The sequence below is a fragment of the Phoxinus phoxinus genome, assembly GCF_949152265.1.
Source record: "Phoxinus phoxinus genome assembly, chromosome: 2".
Lineage (NCBI taxonomy): Eukaryota > Metazoa > Chordata > Actinopteri > Cypriniformes > Leuciscidae > Phoxinus > Phoxinus phoxinus.
The window spans coordinates 29,580,852-29,599,476 of NC_136877.1; the positions used below are offsets into that span (position 1 = coordinate 29,580,852).

Genomic DNA, 18,625 nt, shown 5'->3' on the forward strand with positions numbered 1-18,625 from the left:
GAGTGTTTGAAGGGATGTATCATAGCCATTAATGATAAACAGATGCATTATCAGAGATTGTGGGGGAATCAATACATTGGTACATCGCCGTTCTTTCTTTAATGATTCCGAATCGCCTACAAAGTTTATTTTTTTAATTTTCTTTATTCCACAAGTATCTAAAAATTGCATTTAAACAGCAGAATAATCAATAAAAAATGTGGTTCCCTGAAATATATTCTGATTGAATTGTGAAGTGTGCACCCCTGTTTACAGTGGGATTTTCCAGAAAGGCATGTGTTCTTTCTGAGATCAAATTTTTGCCATGTGCCCATCCACCTGAACAGAAACACAAAAAGCCTCAATATCCCACAGTGTTGAAGAAATCGTAGTGAGGGGAAAGGCTGCGCCGTGATAGAGTAGCTGTAGAGAAAGGTAATAGTGAGCACTCCACTGAGCACAAGAGTGCAGCTGATGGAGGGCAGATGCCATGGACAGGAGAGGAAATTGGTCACATATTAGAGTTATTTTCTTCACCGCCTCTCTCTTTCTTTCTCTGTCACGATAAGCGTTACTGGAAGCTCTTGGCGATTACCCAGGGCTAATTACAAGATTGTAGAGTGATTCTTGTTATCTGGGCTTGATCTCACACCTGGCAGCACTTAGGCACTAACATCTGTTCAGCCTGTCAGAATCTTCAAGATCTCAGAAAACAAAGGTTAGCATTCCTCGGGGCATATACACATAGCCAGATATACACAAGAAAATAAGTGTTATGAATGCTGTGTTTGTTTTGGTAAGTGAATCCCTTATAAGATTCAGTTTGACCTTCACTTATCTCTTAACCCAGAGGTGCCAGACTTGCTGAGGATCTGTTGATGGATGAGGATGGATTATTTTTATTTGTCAGTTCTGTTAAAGACCCAGTCATTTTTTAAATACTCAGATCTCCCAAAGACAGGGCAATAAAAACTGATATGATTTTTAGCAGCATTGTTGTCATAGTCTATAGTACTGTGTTGTAAATTAAAACATAGAAATGAGACAGAACAGCACAATGCATATTATGCATGTAGACGGGCATCCCAGTGTCAGTCGCATCCAGTTCACTCAGATGGACAATAAATAGTATGTTCGATTTTTGTTAAAGGTATTCAAACATTCACAAATGTTTTGGAAATCCCATTACTCTACTTGGATTGCAGAATTCCTGGCTTTGCCCCAAACCACCCTGGAAAAAGTCTTTAGCTTTGCAGTATCCTGCAAAATATGGCTTGTTGTGGCTTATTGTTTTAATTATTAAATACCCTAAAGAAAGATTTGCCATACAACACTTTTTGTAGAACTAAGAGTTCATTCTAACTGCTTTAGCTTTTCTCCTGTTATTTTTTTTTTTCCGTTCCGTGCAAAGGGGCATGAGTGTCCCAAGGTGTGATCATAGGAAGTGTCCTCAGCCAATTTAGAAAGTTGGCCCATTCACACTAATGAATCCAGACCACTATAACAATAGCAACGACACTGTGGAATTATATTGTTGGTATCACTTTCAGACCATTTTTTCCCCTACTTTTAATGTGCGTTCTTCAATTATGTATGTTCACAGAGCGTAAGTGAAGTGTACGTTTGGAATAAACAGATTGTTATCGTCCATTGGTGTGGACCATGTGTAGACATTATAGTTACTGTTATAGTTTTTATTCTTGCTGTGAAAAGGCCTTTTATGGCCATGAAAACCACAGCACAATACTACAACATTGCAGTATAAATAAATATTTTGTGCTTTCAACATGATACATTATTTTTAATATTTGTATTAAAAATTGATAACCAAGTTGAGTTATAGTAAACTTACATTTTAAGCAGACTGTACTTCTAGATCCACACAGTAATCTAAAGGGGAAAAAAGCCGGCAGTTGTTAGATATCAGAGCACATAGGATCAGATATGCTACAGGACTGTACATGGGGGGAGGTAGAGCTGGACCATGTCAGCTGAGCAGAAAACTGACCCCCTGGTCAGAAGCCCTCTTCACTTCCCAGCAGGCTGCTGTTTCCGCTCTACAGAGGCCTGAGTGCATTCTTCTGTCCTCCCACAGTACACATTCCCTCTGGTACATCAGTGCTGTCTAATTACAAATACAAAAAATCCTTTATAGGCATTAGATGTCAAATAAACTGTGCTATTGATTCTGGAGCCCATTAGAAGTTCATGTATTGTGCAGTTAAACAGCTCATGCTCAATATGTGGACGCTCATTGTTCTAGAAAAAACTTAAGATCGAAATGTATAAATATTCTTTCCTCTATAATTATTTGAATGCAATCTGGTTTAATTGTTAGAAAAAGCACTTAATCTTCTTAGAAAATACTTGTACTTGCTTTAATTATGTGCTCTGGCTTAAATATCACAAAATAAGTTTGATACAGTAATTAAGAACTTGATTTCGATCCAAAAATGGTAGAAGTGCACATCTGTTAGAAATGCTGTGCACTTGTCAAAAATAGCTTGTCAGACTTCAGGCTATAATTCATTAGTGTAAATGGGACATGTTTCAGATTTTTAGGCCATATGATGTTTTTATTTGTATGTAATTATTTGTTCTGTAGATTATTGATGCTCTACAGCTCAAATGTTGGCAGTAATAGAAGTTGATTTGAATCTAGAGGCTTTTTCTCTTGTGTCCTTGTGATGACAGTAATTTAGTTGCAGGTCTTTGATCTAAACCTTGTAAAGACATGAGGCCTGGCCAGTGTGGTATAATGCAAACTCTCTGTTTGGAGGTTACACACCAGGGCATTCCATGTATTCCAGCGTATCTTTTTACTAGGCTCATCCAGTCAGAATGACCAGTAAGAGGTGTGTGTCACATGTGTCCACCCGAGTCCTGCCTGCTTGCTTTCCTCAACCACCACACAATTAAAGTTCTGCACCCTATCAACTGACAGCGTAGGGACAGCCACCTCCAAGGGGCGATAATGACATTGCTCAGCACCAGGAGGCATGACAGGTGAATCACTGGCCTGCTCATTGACTGATATCTCTGAGCAGTCAACCTACTCAGTAGCCCTGGGCATCTACCAGCCATCCACAGCCATCTCTCCACTCTCCTCTGAGGAGACGGCAGTTTCCACGAGAGAAGCCTAGAGACTCGGGAACAAAACAAAGTTCTGCCCAATTTTACTAAGCCATCCTTAGACTCATTTGAGACTACAAGGGTGAAGAAATCTACTAGGGTAATACGGTCTGATATCTGGCAAAAATATCTGAGCATGGTGGGCCTTCAGCTGAGCAAGCTCATTATCTAACTTGAACTTGAATTCCTCTTATTAACTACCGGGTACCCGTTCCTCAAAAGCCTTTCTGGCCAGCTCAGCCAAAGAGCAGAAGTATTAATGAGCTGAAATGTTTCCATGCTCTCTGATGCATCTACTTCATGGTAATGTATGGCTTCAAGAAGCTGAAATGAACAGGGCATCTACAGTTTAGACCATGGAAGTGCTCTACATCAAAGTTAGCCATCATTTTAATATGAGAAGAGTGTGACTGGCTGCACAGAAGCTCTGGTAATGATACAAAGCGCACAATTTTATTTTTTATTTGCAGGTTTAATAATAAGTACACAAAACAGGTAAACTCCACTAATTGCCAGTATAATATAATACAAACTCTAGGGGTAGCACAGGTCCCTGGCTCTAGAAGCTAACATCTGTTCCAAAGTGTGTGGATGTTTTTTCGTTAAGGGGATGCCCAAAGAGAGATCTCTCACAGCTGACCTTTCTTTCTTCATCTTGGCCTTTTGAGGTTTAAACCAACTCTGGTGTCAGTTGGTATTGTTTACTGTATGATTGATTGGTATAGTTTAGTTCAACGGTGAAGATGTGGTTGTGGTGAAAACAATGGCAAATATAATGATATTTAGATAAAACCACAACAGTCCATTATTGTGAATAATTCAGAACAGCAAGACACATGCTTTAGTTTCATGAGCTCAGGTCTAAGACTAAAGCTGTGTTTTTATCTGTGTGTTTATAAATATTAACTAGCTAGATTGTCACAGTTTTTTAGCTACCAGTAGAAACACTGAACAAATCCAGCTCATAAAGCTTTTGAGTGCTCTGGGAGCTTATATTGAGAAACCTTTTTCTGTACTTCATCCTTCCAAAGTCAATAATGTCAGGAATCTGCTGGGGATCATAAATCAGTGTAATTGTTACTCTGACTAAATATAAGCCATCACAACTGATTCATCATTTTAACACAACTCAGCTCATTAATGCGTAATTAAGAACAAAATAGTCTCCGGATTTTTGCTGGTGGCTTCAGCAGAAAGCAAACATTGACATTACAATGCCTCCTTACTCTTTTCCTCCAGCAGCTATTCTCCCGTCCTCTAGTTTGTTACAGTTAAGATGAAATATTCAACCCTGTGTACGTTTTGTTCTATATAAAGACCAAAAACAGAGGATCAAAGACATGTTTTCAAGCCCTATGTTGTTGCAGTTCCTGAAATCAAAGATGTTTCTGATTTGCCTTCACTGAAATCATTGGATTGCTAAGGGCTATGTGGAATTTTGCTGTGATAGCAGCACACACTACTTTTATTTTAATTAGGAGAGCTATGAGTCAAATCAAATTAAATGCTTCGCTCTAGTTATTTTTCAACACAAAAGCCTTTCTCATTACAGCAAAGCAGGTATAGCAAGTCGTCATTCTGTGAATATATACTGTATATAAATATATATGATTTCTGTCCCTCTTCTAGGGGTCATGATGAGGTCTTGTCAGTCATATCTCCTTATTTTCTTCATGTGATAAGTGAAATCTAACTTTCTGTAGCTTGTGCTGTATGCAGAGCAGACGCTTTCAGTTTATAATTTTAGCATCCATTGTTCAACTGAACTAAAAGGTTTTTATTTCTATAAAAAAGTGGGGCCGGTACCGCGTTGGCCAAGTAATGTAATCGGTGTATGGCCGAACACTGTGTAACACTGCTAACACGACTACCGCAGTAAGCATACCCCATTTCTTCCCCCTCTATTTTAATTTATTTTTATGTGGGTGTCGATTCGCTCTCATGCAGTTCTTGTAAATACAAACTCGTTGGGTTTTAGTGTAGCGAGAGGGTTTTTGTGACTTAGAAAGTAAAATCCCAAATGAAATTCAGACTGTCACTGCTGGACTGATTGTAGCGTTAAGGTATGTTTTATGTTTCTGTAAATTCTCAGAAGCTGAAGGAGCTCCAGATTTGAGATAATAATAGGTACTGTACACACACATATGCCAGACCCATTGATGCAAAAATGCAAACACGAGTCTATGAATATTAATTATTCTGATATATGAAGAGGATTTTATGTAAAATACCTCAAACTGTTTAGTATGCCCATTGCTGCAAAGGAAATGAAATGGCTTGCATGTATATTATGCGGGGCCTGTAGTGTGAAATGCTTGCAGTAGCTGCTTCATTAAATTATTGCCGCAATAGCATGTCTACATTTAATGGGAAAAAAGAGCACAACATCTATACTGTCTTATCTGTGGTAGTCAATTTCGGAAATCTAGTGGTGCCCTAGAGAAAAACAACATTGCTCTCCACTATACAGAAGAAATTGTGGAATGCTGGCTGGTCATTTGAGATGAACCACTGAATGGATGTTATTGATGTGTAGTACAAGCCTGCATAATGCATAATTTGGCAATTTATGCATATCGTTTTTTTTTCTTAAGTCCTTGATCAGCACGAAAAATTGACCAGACCGGATAAATGAAAATGCAGATTCCCTCTCTGACAATAGATGGCACTTATATAAAAGCAAATATAACCTGATTATTCTGAGAGTCAATGCGTTACGTAACTTTTCTGGCACCCGCTTTTCATAGAGAAGAAAAGTTAGTATTTACATGCTTTCAAAAAGCCGTTCAGATTTTTGTATTCATTATGGTGGTGTTTATGAAATAACACCAAATACAAGAGTACAGAGACAAGAGAGCTAGTTCCAGATTGTACTTCTGCTATTCGCTGTTGCAGGTCTGAACAGAGGCATTAACACAGGTTTATTTAAATAAAAATGTTTATTGCACTGAATTCTTGCACCTTTCCATTCGTTGTTCATTGTATGTTACTCAAGAATGATTAGTTGTTAATTGTTAAGACTTTATTGCCCATGTATGTTGTGTTAGTGATCTAGGCTAGTAACCAAAATGTTGTAGGTTCAAATCAATGATCCATGAACTATCACCAGACACTCAAGCCCATGCTACTGCTGGGGATTGTCCCTATAACAAATGTAATGGAAGTCGCCTTGAGTAAAAGCATCTGCTAAAAGACAAATTAATTGGTGTACCTGGCTTAAGTGCCAGATGTTTTTTTAGAATGCGTGGCTGGACTTATAGTGTGATTATCTAATTTCTTAAAACCAGCTTTCATGTAAAGATTTGAGCAACTTCTGCACTCTTGGGATCAACCTCAAACATACAATCTGTCAACTTTATTATTTCTTTGTCATTCTTCTGTATTTATCCTTTTTCTAGTGTTCAGGTGCAGTGATCGTAATTGACACTTGAACTGACATTAGGTGGTTTTGTGTCGTTTATGGGAAGATTGAAGTTTGTGTTTTTATGAATGTTTATGTACTCACTATTTGTTGACCTTGAAGCTAGAATATTCCGGATGTTTTTTTTTCTAGGGATGTGTTAATCCACTGCTTCTTTGAATGTGTTCCTTATTCAAATTTTTGCTCATTTAGTCTCTGTGACTAAATGAGTCAGTCATTAAGCAATTAACAGACACAAGATGGTAGTGACAGGGATTTCCTGGTCATAACTTCTGCAGAGGAGCTTGGGAAATATGTCTTTGAATCTGTTCCTTATCCCTGTCTCAAATTTTTGCTCATTTAGTCTCTCTGTGATGAGAGATGCATCACTATACTATCACTATATTTCCCTAGTTATGACCAGGAAATCCCTGTCACTACCATCTTGTGCCTGTTAATTGCTTGATGACTCTGTACTGTAGTTTCAGACAGAGTGGTTTTGCAGATGACAGAGAATGTAATGGGAGTGAGTAATTCGGGACTGAACCAGTCTGGGTACATTGGCTAGGTCGATGGAATGGATCCAGCATAAATATGCCTGTAAAAGCATGATTTATTTCAGTTGTCCAGATGCTCTCAGTCCATAGCAGCTGGAGTCCTGAGCGCTTCGTTTATCATTCAGTGTCAGCCGCAAACCCAATCTAAATCCTAAAGAACATTCGTGCACCCTTGTGTCCACAAAAATAGATGATAAAACGCACTTTAACTCATACGGGAATGGTCTGTGCTTCCTTCGTAGTGTCACTGGAATAGCCGTCACTTTACTCCCAGCAAATACATTACTCAGGTCCAGTAGGGAGCTCTGTCTGCTGCTGCCGTGAGCCACTTATCCATCTTTATCAGTGTGGACCGACTCTCACCGTTACACAACCAGCCCTTCTGACCCTCTCCTGGTATAAGACAAGAGTTTTAATTTCATTTTGCCTTCATCATAGCGAGAGGCTGATGAGATTATACTTGATTTCTTTTGTGTGCTTTAAACATGAATGGAAATAAAACTATTTAGCTCTCGATTTGTATTGAAGTCTTTAAGGTTGTCATTTTTTTAAGTGTCTTCCTGAGCCAGTTTCCCTCACTATTTGTTTTGCTGTATGTAACGTTTTATTATTTATTTATTATTATTTTGCACGTGTAATTTATCATGAACTGATTTCCCTCTTCCTGTCTCCCTGCTCCTGTGGCCTGCTGTGAATGAGTGGGCTTAAGTGAGTGTGTGTGTGTGTGTGTGTGTGTGTGTGTGTGTGTGTGTGTGTGTGTGTGTGTGTGTGTGTGTGTGTGTGTGTGTGTGTGTGTGTGTGTGTGTGTGTGTGTGTGTGTGTGTGTGTGTGTGTGTGTGTGTGTGAGGGAGTGAAATGCAGCCTCATAACTGCACTAAATTGCTGCCCTGTTTAATTAACACACTCATGCTTAAATCTTCCCTCCTGTCCTCTCAGACTCTCTTGAACTCACTCAGTGAACACATGCACACAGATACACACACAGTGGGTGATTAAAACAAATCCATCTTTCTAAATGGGCATAATGACTCTGTCACCTGCCAAAACTCACCTGCTCTTGTTTATCTTGTGCCCTTACATGTTTTCCAGCGTCGTCCGCACGCACACTCACTCTCCAGGGAGATGACAAACACTTCAATCACACATTCTAAAACACAAATAGCCCTAATTACACCTCCCACACACAAGCACCTGATGCTTTATTCAGAGACCTCTGCGCATTGACACGCGTTGATGCATGAGACCTGAGCAGCGCATTATTGTTCCAGTAATGCTTTGAATACGTTGCTTCATCTGAACAATTGTTTTGAATCAACTGTCTTGGTTCACTCACATTTGTTTTGTAATATCCCTGTGTTTACACAGAGCTTGTTTTCCGAATATTACTACCATGCTGTGTGTTGAGAGATAGCTTCATGGGGATGCAAATTGCCATGGAAACAGTAAAGGATTATACTATGTGTATAACAGAAAATGAAAACAAATCAAATTTAATTTTGGAGTTGACATGTGGTTCCCAGAGCAGGGAAAAAAATTCTCTGCCTCCTCCTTGGCAGAATGGTAGTCCTAGATTGTGTGTGTGTGTGTGTGTGTGTGTGTGGAATGGGGAAATAGGAAAAAAGAAGGGTACATACAAGGGTCTCTCTCTCTCTCCTGCCACTCTGCCTTTCTTATTCATTAGTGTGGGCTGCTGAACAGATGCAGCTGTCTGTACGTCGCTAAATCACTTTTATTGCAGCTCAACTTATGGCAATTCTGCAGTTTCTGCTAATTTAGCAAAAAGATTTTTACTGTACTGCTTGTACTGCTAAAGTACTGCTTGTGTGCAAATAGAGATTTGGATGTGAAATAGAAATCTGGCAGATGCAGAGGCTGACACTACAATCGTTTTTTGGCAAATTCGCATGAGCATGCTTGGTTAACATCCTTTCTCTAAAAAGTGGAGCTTAAGGTTCAGTTTAAATACAGCAGATAAGAAAAGTTAGCTTTTCAAAATATGAAAAATGTAAAGTTCCAATTACTTTTTATAACACTGTTCTGTCTAAGGCAGAAAAATTTGACCTGACCGGATAAATGAAAATGCAGATTCCCTCTCTGACAATAGATGGCACTTATATAAAAGCAAATATAACCTGATTATTCTGAGAGTCAATGTGTTACGTAACTTTTCTGGCACCCGCTTTTCATAGAGAAGAAAAGTCAGTATTTACATGTTTCAAAAAGCCGGTCAGATATTTGTATTCATTATGGTGTTTATGAAATAACACCAAATACAAGAGTATAGAGACAAGAGAGCTTAGTTCCAGATTGTACTTCTGCTATTCTGACTCTTCACAGTGCCAGACTAGAATCAAGCTCAACAGGGTCTACTTTCCCCACTGATTCTGCCAAGCCCGCTCCCTTGGCTATGGTTTCGCTAGATAGCAGCAGGTAGGGACAGTGGGACAGTCGTTCATCCACTCTATGGTATTGTTTTTTTTGTTTTTCATTGACCACTCCAAGCTAAATTAAGTAATGTATGAGAGAATTTGGATGCATGATACTTTGGTGATTATATTGGTATTGGGTAATAAGTGTGATGTATTATAGCTAATAAGTTATATGCAAATGATAATGGGATTGCACATTATTTCTAGTTGGCCTACCTATTCTTAAACACAAATAGAATAGGGTGACCATCGTTGTTGCTCTTTTGCAGGTCAGCAGACGTGATTTTGTGGGACGATGGGGGACACGTAGGAGAGCGATAATAGATTATGTAAATATCGATTTATGTCAGATGAAAATTCTGTTATTAGAATATTTGTTGGATGATAATATGCTTTAAATTGGCAATAAGCTTTATACAGGGTTCCCACGGGTCCTTGAAATCCTTGAAAGTTTGTGAATCTGAAAAAAAAAAAATTCAAAGCCCTGGAAAGTTTTTGAAAATAAACATACATAGATACAGGTCCTTGAAAGTGCTTGAATTTATTTTGTTCCATATTATTCCCTCCGTCCCACTAATGTGTTAGGCTATTTCGCCAACACTTTGTGGCCTATGCATTCTAACTTGCTTGATTTACGTTAGTTACGCGTAGGGTTGGGTACCGAAACCCGGTGCCAATAGGGAACCGGTTCCGACGTAAACGATAGTAACGAGACCGAATAAGAACGAAAATTTCGGTGCCTGATTTCGGTGCCTGACTTTTTTTTACCGCCCCCTGTAAAACATCTCGCGGCACGGATGTTCCAATACATATATAAATAAAACATGTCCAGTTAACCAGCAGAGCATTCATTTCGTTCGTTTGTTAAATAAGAGACAATCTAGCGCTGAAATGTGTTTTTTAAATTAAGTGATCAAAGTGCTCGTTGCAGCTGCGATCAGTGGCACAGTCTCTTGGCTCGCGCACACCGCACTGTCTTCACTCGGTTTCAATTCGTTCAATTCGTTGCGGAGACTCTCTATTCGTTCCGATGAAATCCCAAAATATAATGCACACAACACAAACGTGTCCCTGCTTGATATATAACCACTGATGAGCATAATCGGTTTTGATGAGAAAAAAAGCGGATTAGAACCCAGAACCTCTGACACGCTTGGTGAAAGTTCAAGTTCAGCAGGCTGCCAGTGTCTTTATAGCACGCTGTGTGTTTATCGTTCAATTTAAATGCGAAAATTTGTTTTTACGTGCATATAATACGCAGTTTTTGCGTGCATTTGATACGCACTTCATTGCGTGTAATACACACGCACCCCACACCACTAATTCTAGCCAAACATATAATAGCTACACACGCACCCCACCACTACTAAACCTACCCTAACCAACCCATGCGTATCCTATGCACGTAAAAACTAATTTTTGCGTATAAATTACACGATAAACACGCGTGCTATAGAGACGCATTTAGTGTTATCGGGTTGCGACAACACAGATGATGATAACAGCAGCCATTCCTCTTCGGGTAAGTCTAGTAGGCCTATTTTAATGCCAACTGCAAATCTTGCATATCAAATAGGCTAGCAAACACCGTTGCCATTCAACAGAGTGTGACAACGTGTGCAAAATGTTTTAACAAAGTTCCAGCACTTCTTTATGAGGCTATAGCCTACTGTGTGTGTTAAATATTTCTGCTCAATGTCAGATATTTATCTGCTTAAAGTAAAAGTCCTAATATGTTAAGACATAATGTTGATCTTAACTTAAGTGTTTTACATCAATAGCCTATTAAACAGTGCAATTTTTCATTTAATCAGAAATCAGAAAATATTTAAATATTTAAGTTATTATTGTGTCCAGTTTGGCCCTGTGTAAATTAAAGGGTATTATTTTTTGACAAAGTGTGTGCGGCCGCTTTCGTTTTCTTAAGTACCGGTTCAAGAACCATTTAAGCACCGGAACCGTTTAAAAAATACAGAGTAGGTACTGGTATCGGATAAAACCCAACCGATACCCAACCGTAGTTACGCGCATTTACACGTTACGTTAAGTGTTTCCCGCATGAGGTACTTTGTGTTGTACGTTGCCATGACTTTCAAGTGCACAAAACTACTACGATGGTACCTCAACGTGTCCCCACATTAAGTCCTTAATTTGAGGGTATTGGACCTGGAAAGTCCTTGAAAGGTCCTTGAATTTGAAGTTTACCGAGGTGTGGGAACCCTGTTTATAATATATTCATTGTTACCGGCTTTGTATGACTGGCACTCAATTTGTGCAGGTTTGAGTGATATAACACGGGACCTATTCAGTCTACTAAATATATTGAATTTATTGAATATAAATCCTTAAGCCGTGACTAGGCTATGCTACTATATTAGACTATTCAAAGATTATTTGCATTTTTACCAGATTCATCTTGATCTTGTAGGCTGTTTGTGTGGATTTGGCAGCTTCAAGCAGAGCATTCTCATCCAGTATGTGTCTGTAGAAATCCTGGCAGTTGTAACTGTTGCTAACCTTCATCATTTTACTTTTGCTGAGGCCCAAACTGTCTCGGTTCTTTTGCTCGAACATCATGCCTCCGCAAATAGATTTTAAACCCCAATAATCGTATTAGTATTGATCTTTTTATTGTGGTATTGTAATTTCTGGGGGAAAAAAATATAGATTATGCTGGATGCTGCTTATGCCTCGCAGGATGCGGGATGAAGCCAATTTTGCAACTATGAAATGCGGGGTGTCCCCCTAAAATAGAAGACATGATTACGTGTTATTCTGCTTTTAGTTTCTCCATTTAACTTTATATAACTTTAACTTTTATAATAAATAAAAAATTGATTGCTTTCTATAGTTGTACCTATTTTAAAATTAAAGCAGTTTTTCACTTCCTCTGTCATCTGAAGCGTGGAGAGATTTAGACTTTAGACTCAGTCTTTTAGATTTAATATCTAATATTGGACAAATATACGTTATCATTACCAGACACATTTTCCATATCGATGCACACCTAATTTGAACTCTTGTGTCTGATTTCTTTTCAGCTTCTGTTAACGTGTTGGTGCCCAACTGTAAGATCTACAATGATGCGAGCTGTGATATCTCAGCAGACGGGCAGCTGCTGGCTGTATTCATTCCCAGCAGTCAGAGGGGTTTCCCTGATGAGGGCATTTTGGCTGTGTACTCCCTCGCCCCGCACAACCTGGGAGAGATGCTCTACTCCAAGAGATTTGGTGAGTAACCCTGAGACATAAACTGCTTGACCTCACAAGGGCTGTTGGTTTGCGAAAACATGACTTGCCTCCCTGCGGTTATTAGGGTTTAATACACTGATTGAGCCATCAGACCTAAAATGATTTTAAACTTGTGTTTAATTAAATCATATGCAAAGGGACACAGCTTATTGTATTGTGCTCTCACTTTCCCTCTAATTGGCTGAACAGACAGCAGTGATGGAGCTCTTTTAGAGGCAGCTTTAATGAGATAGTCCCAATTTAAATGCCAAATGAAGGCACGGATGGGACCAGGCTGCTAAGTAATGGAAACCAATGATGAGGAAGTATGAGTCCTGCTTGTTTTAGATTAAACTGATTTGATATCTGTTCTCCCTCTCTCTGCGGGTTGATCATCGCCATCGGCTGTACAGGTCTCAAAGAACTATCATTCATTCTATCCGGTAACAGTGAATTAATGAAAGCAATCAACCAGGAAGCCTCAATACTAAACCACTCGTTTTCATTTGCTGATCACATCGCCAACACTCTTTGGCTCTCTAGCTCATGCACATGCCAAGCAAGACTGATTTCTAAAGTTTAAATGGCTACAAAATTCAATTACGTTTTAAGATGAAAAATTATATCAGCTGTAATTACAGTCTGAGCAGGTCAAGGTGTGAACTTTTCTAATTTCATGCTTTAAAAGTCTGAATGCTCTGGATATAACATTTACAGCAATTAATAATGTGCAAAAGGAATGTTTTAGTATTAATAGTTTCAAAATGCATTTCCTGGATTTCATCATTTCAGTTTAATTTTTACATCAGGCTTACTGGTATGATTTGACTTTTTTTAAGTGTACTTAGTAATTATTATAGTTTAAATACTGCTCAGCCAGCTCACTTAGTGTTTTATTAGTTTATTGTATTGTTGGTTTAGCAAAAAAATGTAAGACCAAATACAGCCCTGCACCCCATTCTTGTTGAATTTATTACTTAACATTATTGTGCTAGGCTGTAGTTTTAAGTCGATGTTTCTGTATTAGATTGTCTCTGTTTGTCATAGTACAGCTGTGAATAACTGCACTGTGTGTTTGTCACAGGTCCAAATGCCATCTCTGTCAGTTTGTCTCCGATGGGTCGTTACGTGATGGTGGGTCTGGCGTCTCGTCGTATCCTGCTGCATCAGATCACCGATCACATGGTGGCACAGGTCTTCAGACTGCAGCAGCCCCACGGAGGAGAGACGTCCATGAGGGTACGTCACTTCTGACCTCACGTCTTCTTTAGAGACTGCCACTGCTCTCAATACTCAATGAAATAAAAAAGCAAAGAAAAGTACTATTTGCTTTTAGAAATCCAAACCGCAATATCTCCTTAAAAATTATACGCCTCTGGAAGGCTGTAATTTAAATAAATAAAATAAATTTGTCATTTTAATAAAAATGCCTTCCTATGTAGGTTGTGCACTTTTCTGTCAGTCTATTCAGTGTAATGAAATAGTAAAGGAAAAGGAAAAAAAGAATCAAAGAGACGAACTATATATATATATATATATTTAAATATGTAAGGGATAATGTATAGCGAGGCGGTTGTTATAGCGAATACAACACCGACAGGCTGATGAGTAGTCTTGAATCAGCCTGAAGGGGTTGTATTCGCTATAACAACCGCCTCGCTATACATTATCCCGCTTATTACATGGCTACCTACCAAATAAATCAATAATTTGACACAAAATATTGATTTAAAAACGACTGTATTGCTTCCGTTAAAGAACACCGTGTCCATGGCAACGCTCTGTTTTTCATGGCAACGGTGTGTTATACTTAGCAGCGGTCTGTTATCAAGGAATAACAGACCGCATTAGAATTTAACCAAGCCATGTAATATATATATATATAGTATTGTTTTTTGTTTTTTTTATGAAATTACAAGTTTTCCATTTTGGTGGAGAGTCCAGATTTAAACCCCATTTACTGTTTATAATTTAGTCATTCTTTTCATGACATTTGATTATTGTGAAGCTTGGATATTATTGGTGGACTGCCACTGCCCTATGTAGATCAGCTCTGTGCTCTCCACAGCAGAGGGGGGAGCCTGGGGTTTAGAAAAGCCTTTGAGTAGGAACCTGACCTAGATACGCTCTCTTAGAAATAAAGAGGGAGAGAGAAGTGGGAAAACTGTGTATTTGTGTGGAGCGAAGGGCATAAATGGAAATATCTACATGGTTGACTTTTGTTTTTGTAAGCTGTGCTCATGGCAGGATTCTGAACGTGGATTAATTTGAGAGCGATGGAGCAGGAGAGCTTCATTTTTATCCTTGTTCAGTCTCTAAACATACAACACCAAATCTCTCTCTGCAGAGTTTGGAAAGCTGTGAGCGCTTGTTAGTTTCCATGGGTGTTTGCTGTTATTTTGCCAGCACTCCCCACTTTAGTCTCTATGCGTTTCATGCTGAGTCTAATTTGTATGATAAATATGAAGCTTCCTCTTCATTAGGCTTACATTAATGTCTTTGTGTTTATCAGAAACTGTGATGCATTAAAATAAGTTAGTACACTTGTTATTGCTGCTAGAGCTGTGTTTAGAAAATGATCCATACATGAATTCAGTCTCTCTTAATGACACTCAGGCACTCTTTCTCAGCTCTAATGGGTATTGTATATCAATACCACAGGTAATGTAATGAAGTGGACAATGCAATAGTGTTATGTTATGTCTTACAGTATATGAGATAATGAGGAGTCTTTAAACTCCACAGGTCTCCTGACTGTCAGCCTTTCACACATCTCTGTGTAAAAAATTTTTCCAGGTCTGCTTTCATTCAATTTTCTCTTTGCATTGTATGTCAGACTGATATGAGACTTGTCTGTAAGTTTCTTGAACTGCTTATGGAGGCCTTAAGTTTTGGTTACAAGAACACAAGGCAGAAAAAATAATTCATGGCCTCTCACTGTTACATGGAGTAAAATGTACAACTAATTTATTTTTAGGAAATTCAAATGTATCTATATTTATTGAATGAATGAATCACGGGGGGAAACGTGCATATTAACCATTGCAACATCCTCACAGTGTGCCTCATTTCAGCTGTAACTATAGCAACAGCACATTTAATACATTTAATTTTTTTGCTTTTTTGGTTGTTTGTTTATAGAGACGTTTCTCATTCAATGTATGTTTATTTATTAGTTTCCGTCATTTAATGTTCTGTAATTTGATTATGTTCTGTTTCCACCGCATGTCTTTGCTTATTAGAGGAGGTCTTTTTGTTTGTTTATTTGAAGTGATATTTTCTCATATGGTAGTTAATGAATGAATTTAATGCATCAGCATCTTTAATGTGTCTGCGTATTAACAGGATTAATTATGCCCTGGAGTGCAAAGAGAAAGAAAATAAACAAAGGTTAGCCCAAGGCTCTGTCTCCAGCTTTGAACAACTTTGAACTGTGAACTTTTTGTACATATACATTTTTTTATGTAATAATCAATTTCATTCTCAAGCTATATACAATTATTTGTCATGCCACTTACCTGCCAGTGTTTTCTAGTAGTGCTGACATGTAATTTCAAATTAGGTTGTTTTTTAGATTGAAAACTTGCATTTAATTGTTTTATGAGCAGTGTAATATTTAAAGTCCCCCTGTGGTGAAGATCAAGCTTTTAATGCTGTTTATATGCCCATGTGGTGTTTCTTCCCTTTAAGGATTAGTTCATTTCAAAATGAAAATTATATCATCATTTACTCACCCTGGTGGTTTCAAACTTGTATGAATGTCTTTCTTTTGCTGAATACAAAGGAAGATATTTTGAAGAATGTTGGTAACCAAACAGTTGATGTATCCCATTGACTTCCATGGTATTTTTTTTTCCTACAATGGAAGTTAATGGGGTACATCAACTGTTTGGTTACCAACATTCTTCAAAATATCTTCCTTTGCGTTTAGCAGAAGAAATAAATTAATACAGGTTTGAAACAACTTGAGGGTAAGTAAATGATGACAGAATTTAAATTTTGAAGTGATCTATTTCTTTAAATGCACTGTTTGAACAGTGTACTTTGTGGCTTTTATCCTTGTCCTGAATTTCCTCTGTCTAGAGTAAAGTGAGAGAGAAAGAGTTTGTCTGTTGATCACTCATCTGCAGATGAATGAGACCGCTTTTTGGCAGACATAAACTTGTCCTATTTTTGTCCTGTTTTCTAGAGCCAGTGGAGTGCAAGTAGTATGCCAAGGCTGACAGACAGGGATGGGGGAATGGATTGGAAAGAAAGAAAGAGTACTTTGGAGAAAGAGATTTTACTTTTCACAGTTTAGCCTCTCCTCAGTTATGCTAGCAGTGCTTGTCATATCTGACACAGACTGCAGTCTACAGTGGAGAGGATGATGGGAGGTTCTGGTGACTGAAACTACTAAGAGGGCTGTGGGACAGTTTAAACAGGTGTGTTCTTGTATGTTTTTCAGAGGGTGTTTGATGTGGTGTATCCAATGGCCCCAGACCAGCGGAGACATGTCAGTATAAATTCTGCACGTTGGCTGCCAGAACCGGGGCTTGGGCTTGCTTATGGAACCAACAAAGGAGATCTGGTCATCTGCAGACCTGTGTGAGTCTCCTATCCATCCCTTCATACTCAGGCCTCTTTGTGGGTCATAAATCACTTTTTTTTCCTTTTTTGTTGCATTAAAGAATAAAAGTGCAGTTGTAAGAGTTTTTATTTTTATTTTTTTAACTCGGCTGGACTCAAGATAATTGCTTGACAAATATAATCAGCACTTTACTCATCTGCATGTGGGTCATCAACAAATGAGAAATGATCCGTAATGTTAACCATGATAAAACAAATTGCAATGGTATATGGTGTGCGTATAAAAATGTTTAGTTGTTCTGAAATGTTGAACTGTCTTTCCACTGCTTTGCCCATCTGTTTTTGTTTTCTGGGTGAGAACTGCACTGTTTAATGTTTATGTAAATGAATGTCATACATCTCAAATACCTTCTTGGTTTTGTCAGTTCTTCAGCAGTTTAAAAAGAAGTTTTCCTACAAGCGTTTGGTGTTTGTTAACGAAACAGACACTAATTAATTCACTTCAAGGATCATTTCTCTCCACTGTATTTGGTTGTATAATTTGCAGCTTGCCTGTGAATGTTGCTTTTCTGCAAGTTTGTCATAATTATCATCAAGGTTACCGTGGATACAAAAAGCTCACGTTGCCACACAAACATTGTCTCTCTAATGTAAACACGCTCTCACTTCATTAATGCAAACAGTTTTGCTAATTAGAGAAAGCAGAAAAATGCACCATACACAAACTCAGGGCACAAACTTATTTATAGTTTATGTACTCAGTCGTGGTGTGCAGAGACAGATAATATTGTGTGGCTTTGACACCAAAAAGCCCAATCGCTTTAGTCGTGACAGGAAATGATCTCTCTTAGTGTAATATACCGGTACACAGTAATTAATGCACTACCACATAGGCCTATAACAGTTGTTGATTAATCGTCTAATCGCGGTTATTTGATCTAATTGCACTTATTTGAGAAATTCAATAACTGTAGTTTAAATTTAAATCACGTTTTCCATTTAAATAAATGACATTTAAGCGTGTATAGAAATGTCATTAAATGTGCTTTGTCAAGTCTCTTTGTTATTTACTCTACCCAAAAATGGTAGCTTTATTTACTCACCTTTATGCAATCCCAGATATCTGTGACTTTCTTTCTTCTGTTTAACACAAACTGAGATTTTTAAAGAAATAAAAAATTCCATGCGAAATGCACATGGATGGGTCTCTCAAAGTTGATGCTTCAAAAACCACACAAAACGAACACGGCAGTAACCCATACAATTCATACAATCCTTTTTTTTTTATGGTTGTATTGATTTTTAAATGGGAAACTAAAACTGCCAGTA

The 18,625-nt window shown here is 38.2% G+C and overlaps 1 protein-coding gene across 5 annotated transcripts in view; it reads left to right on the plus strand.

Moving 5' to 3' along the window:
- ambra1a (autophagy/beclin-1 regulator 1a) overlaps positions 1–18,625 on the plus strand; it is an 84,173-nt gene that overhangs the window by 34,037 nt on the left and 31,511 nt on the right. For all 5 annotated transcript variants that reach the window (XR_013800638.1, XM_079639366.1, XM_079639369.1 and 2 more), the window contains 3 exons: positions 12,539–12,727; positions 13,812–13,966; positions 17,175–17,314. Coding sequence is in view for 4 of the 5 variants with exons in the window: in XM_079639366.1 (XP_079495492.1) it covers positions 12,539–12,727; positions 13,812–13,966; positions 17,175–17,314 (484 nt within the window). In the remaining variant the exon portion in view is untranslated. The remainder of the gene's footprint in view (positions 1–12,538; positions 12,728–13,811; positions 13,967–17,174; positions 17,315–18,625) is intronic.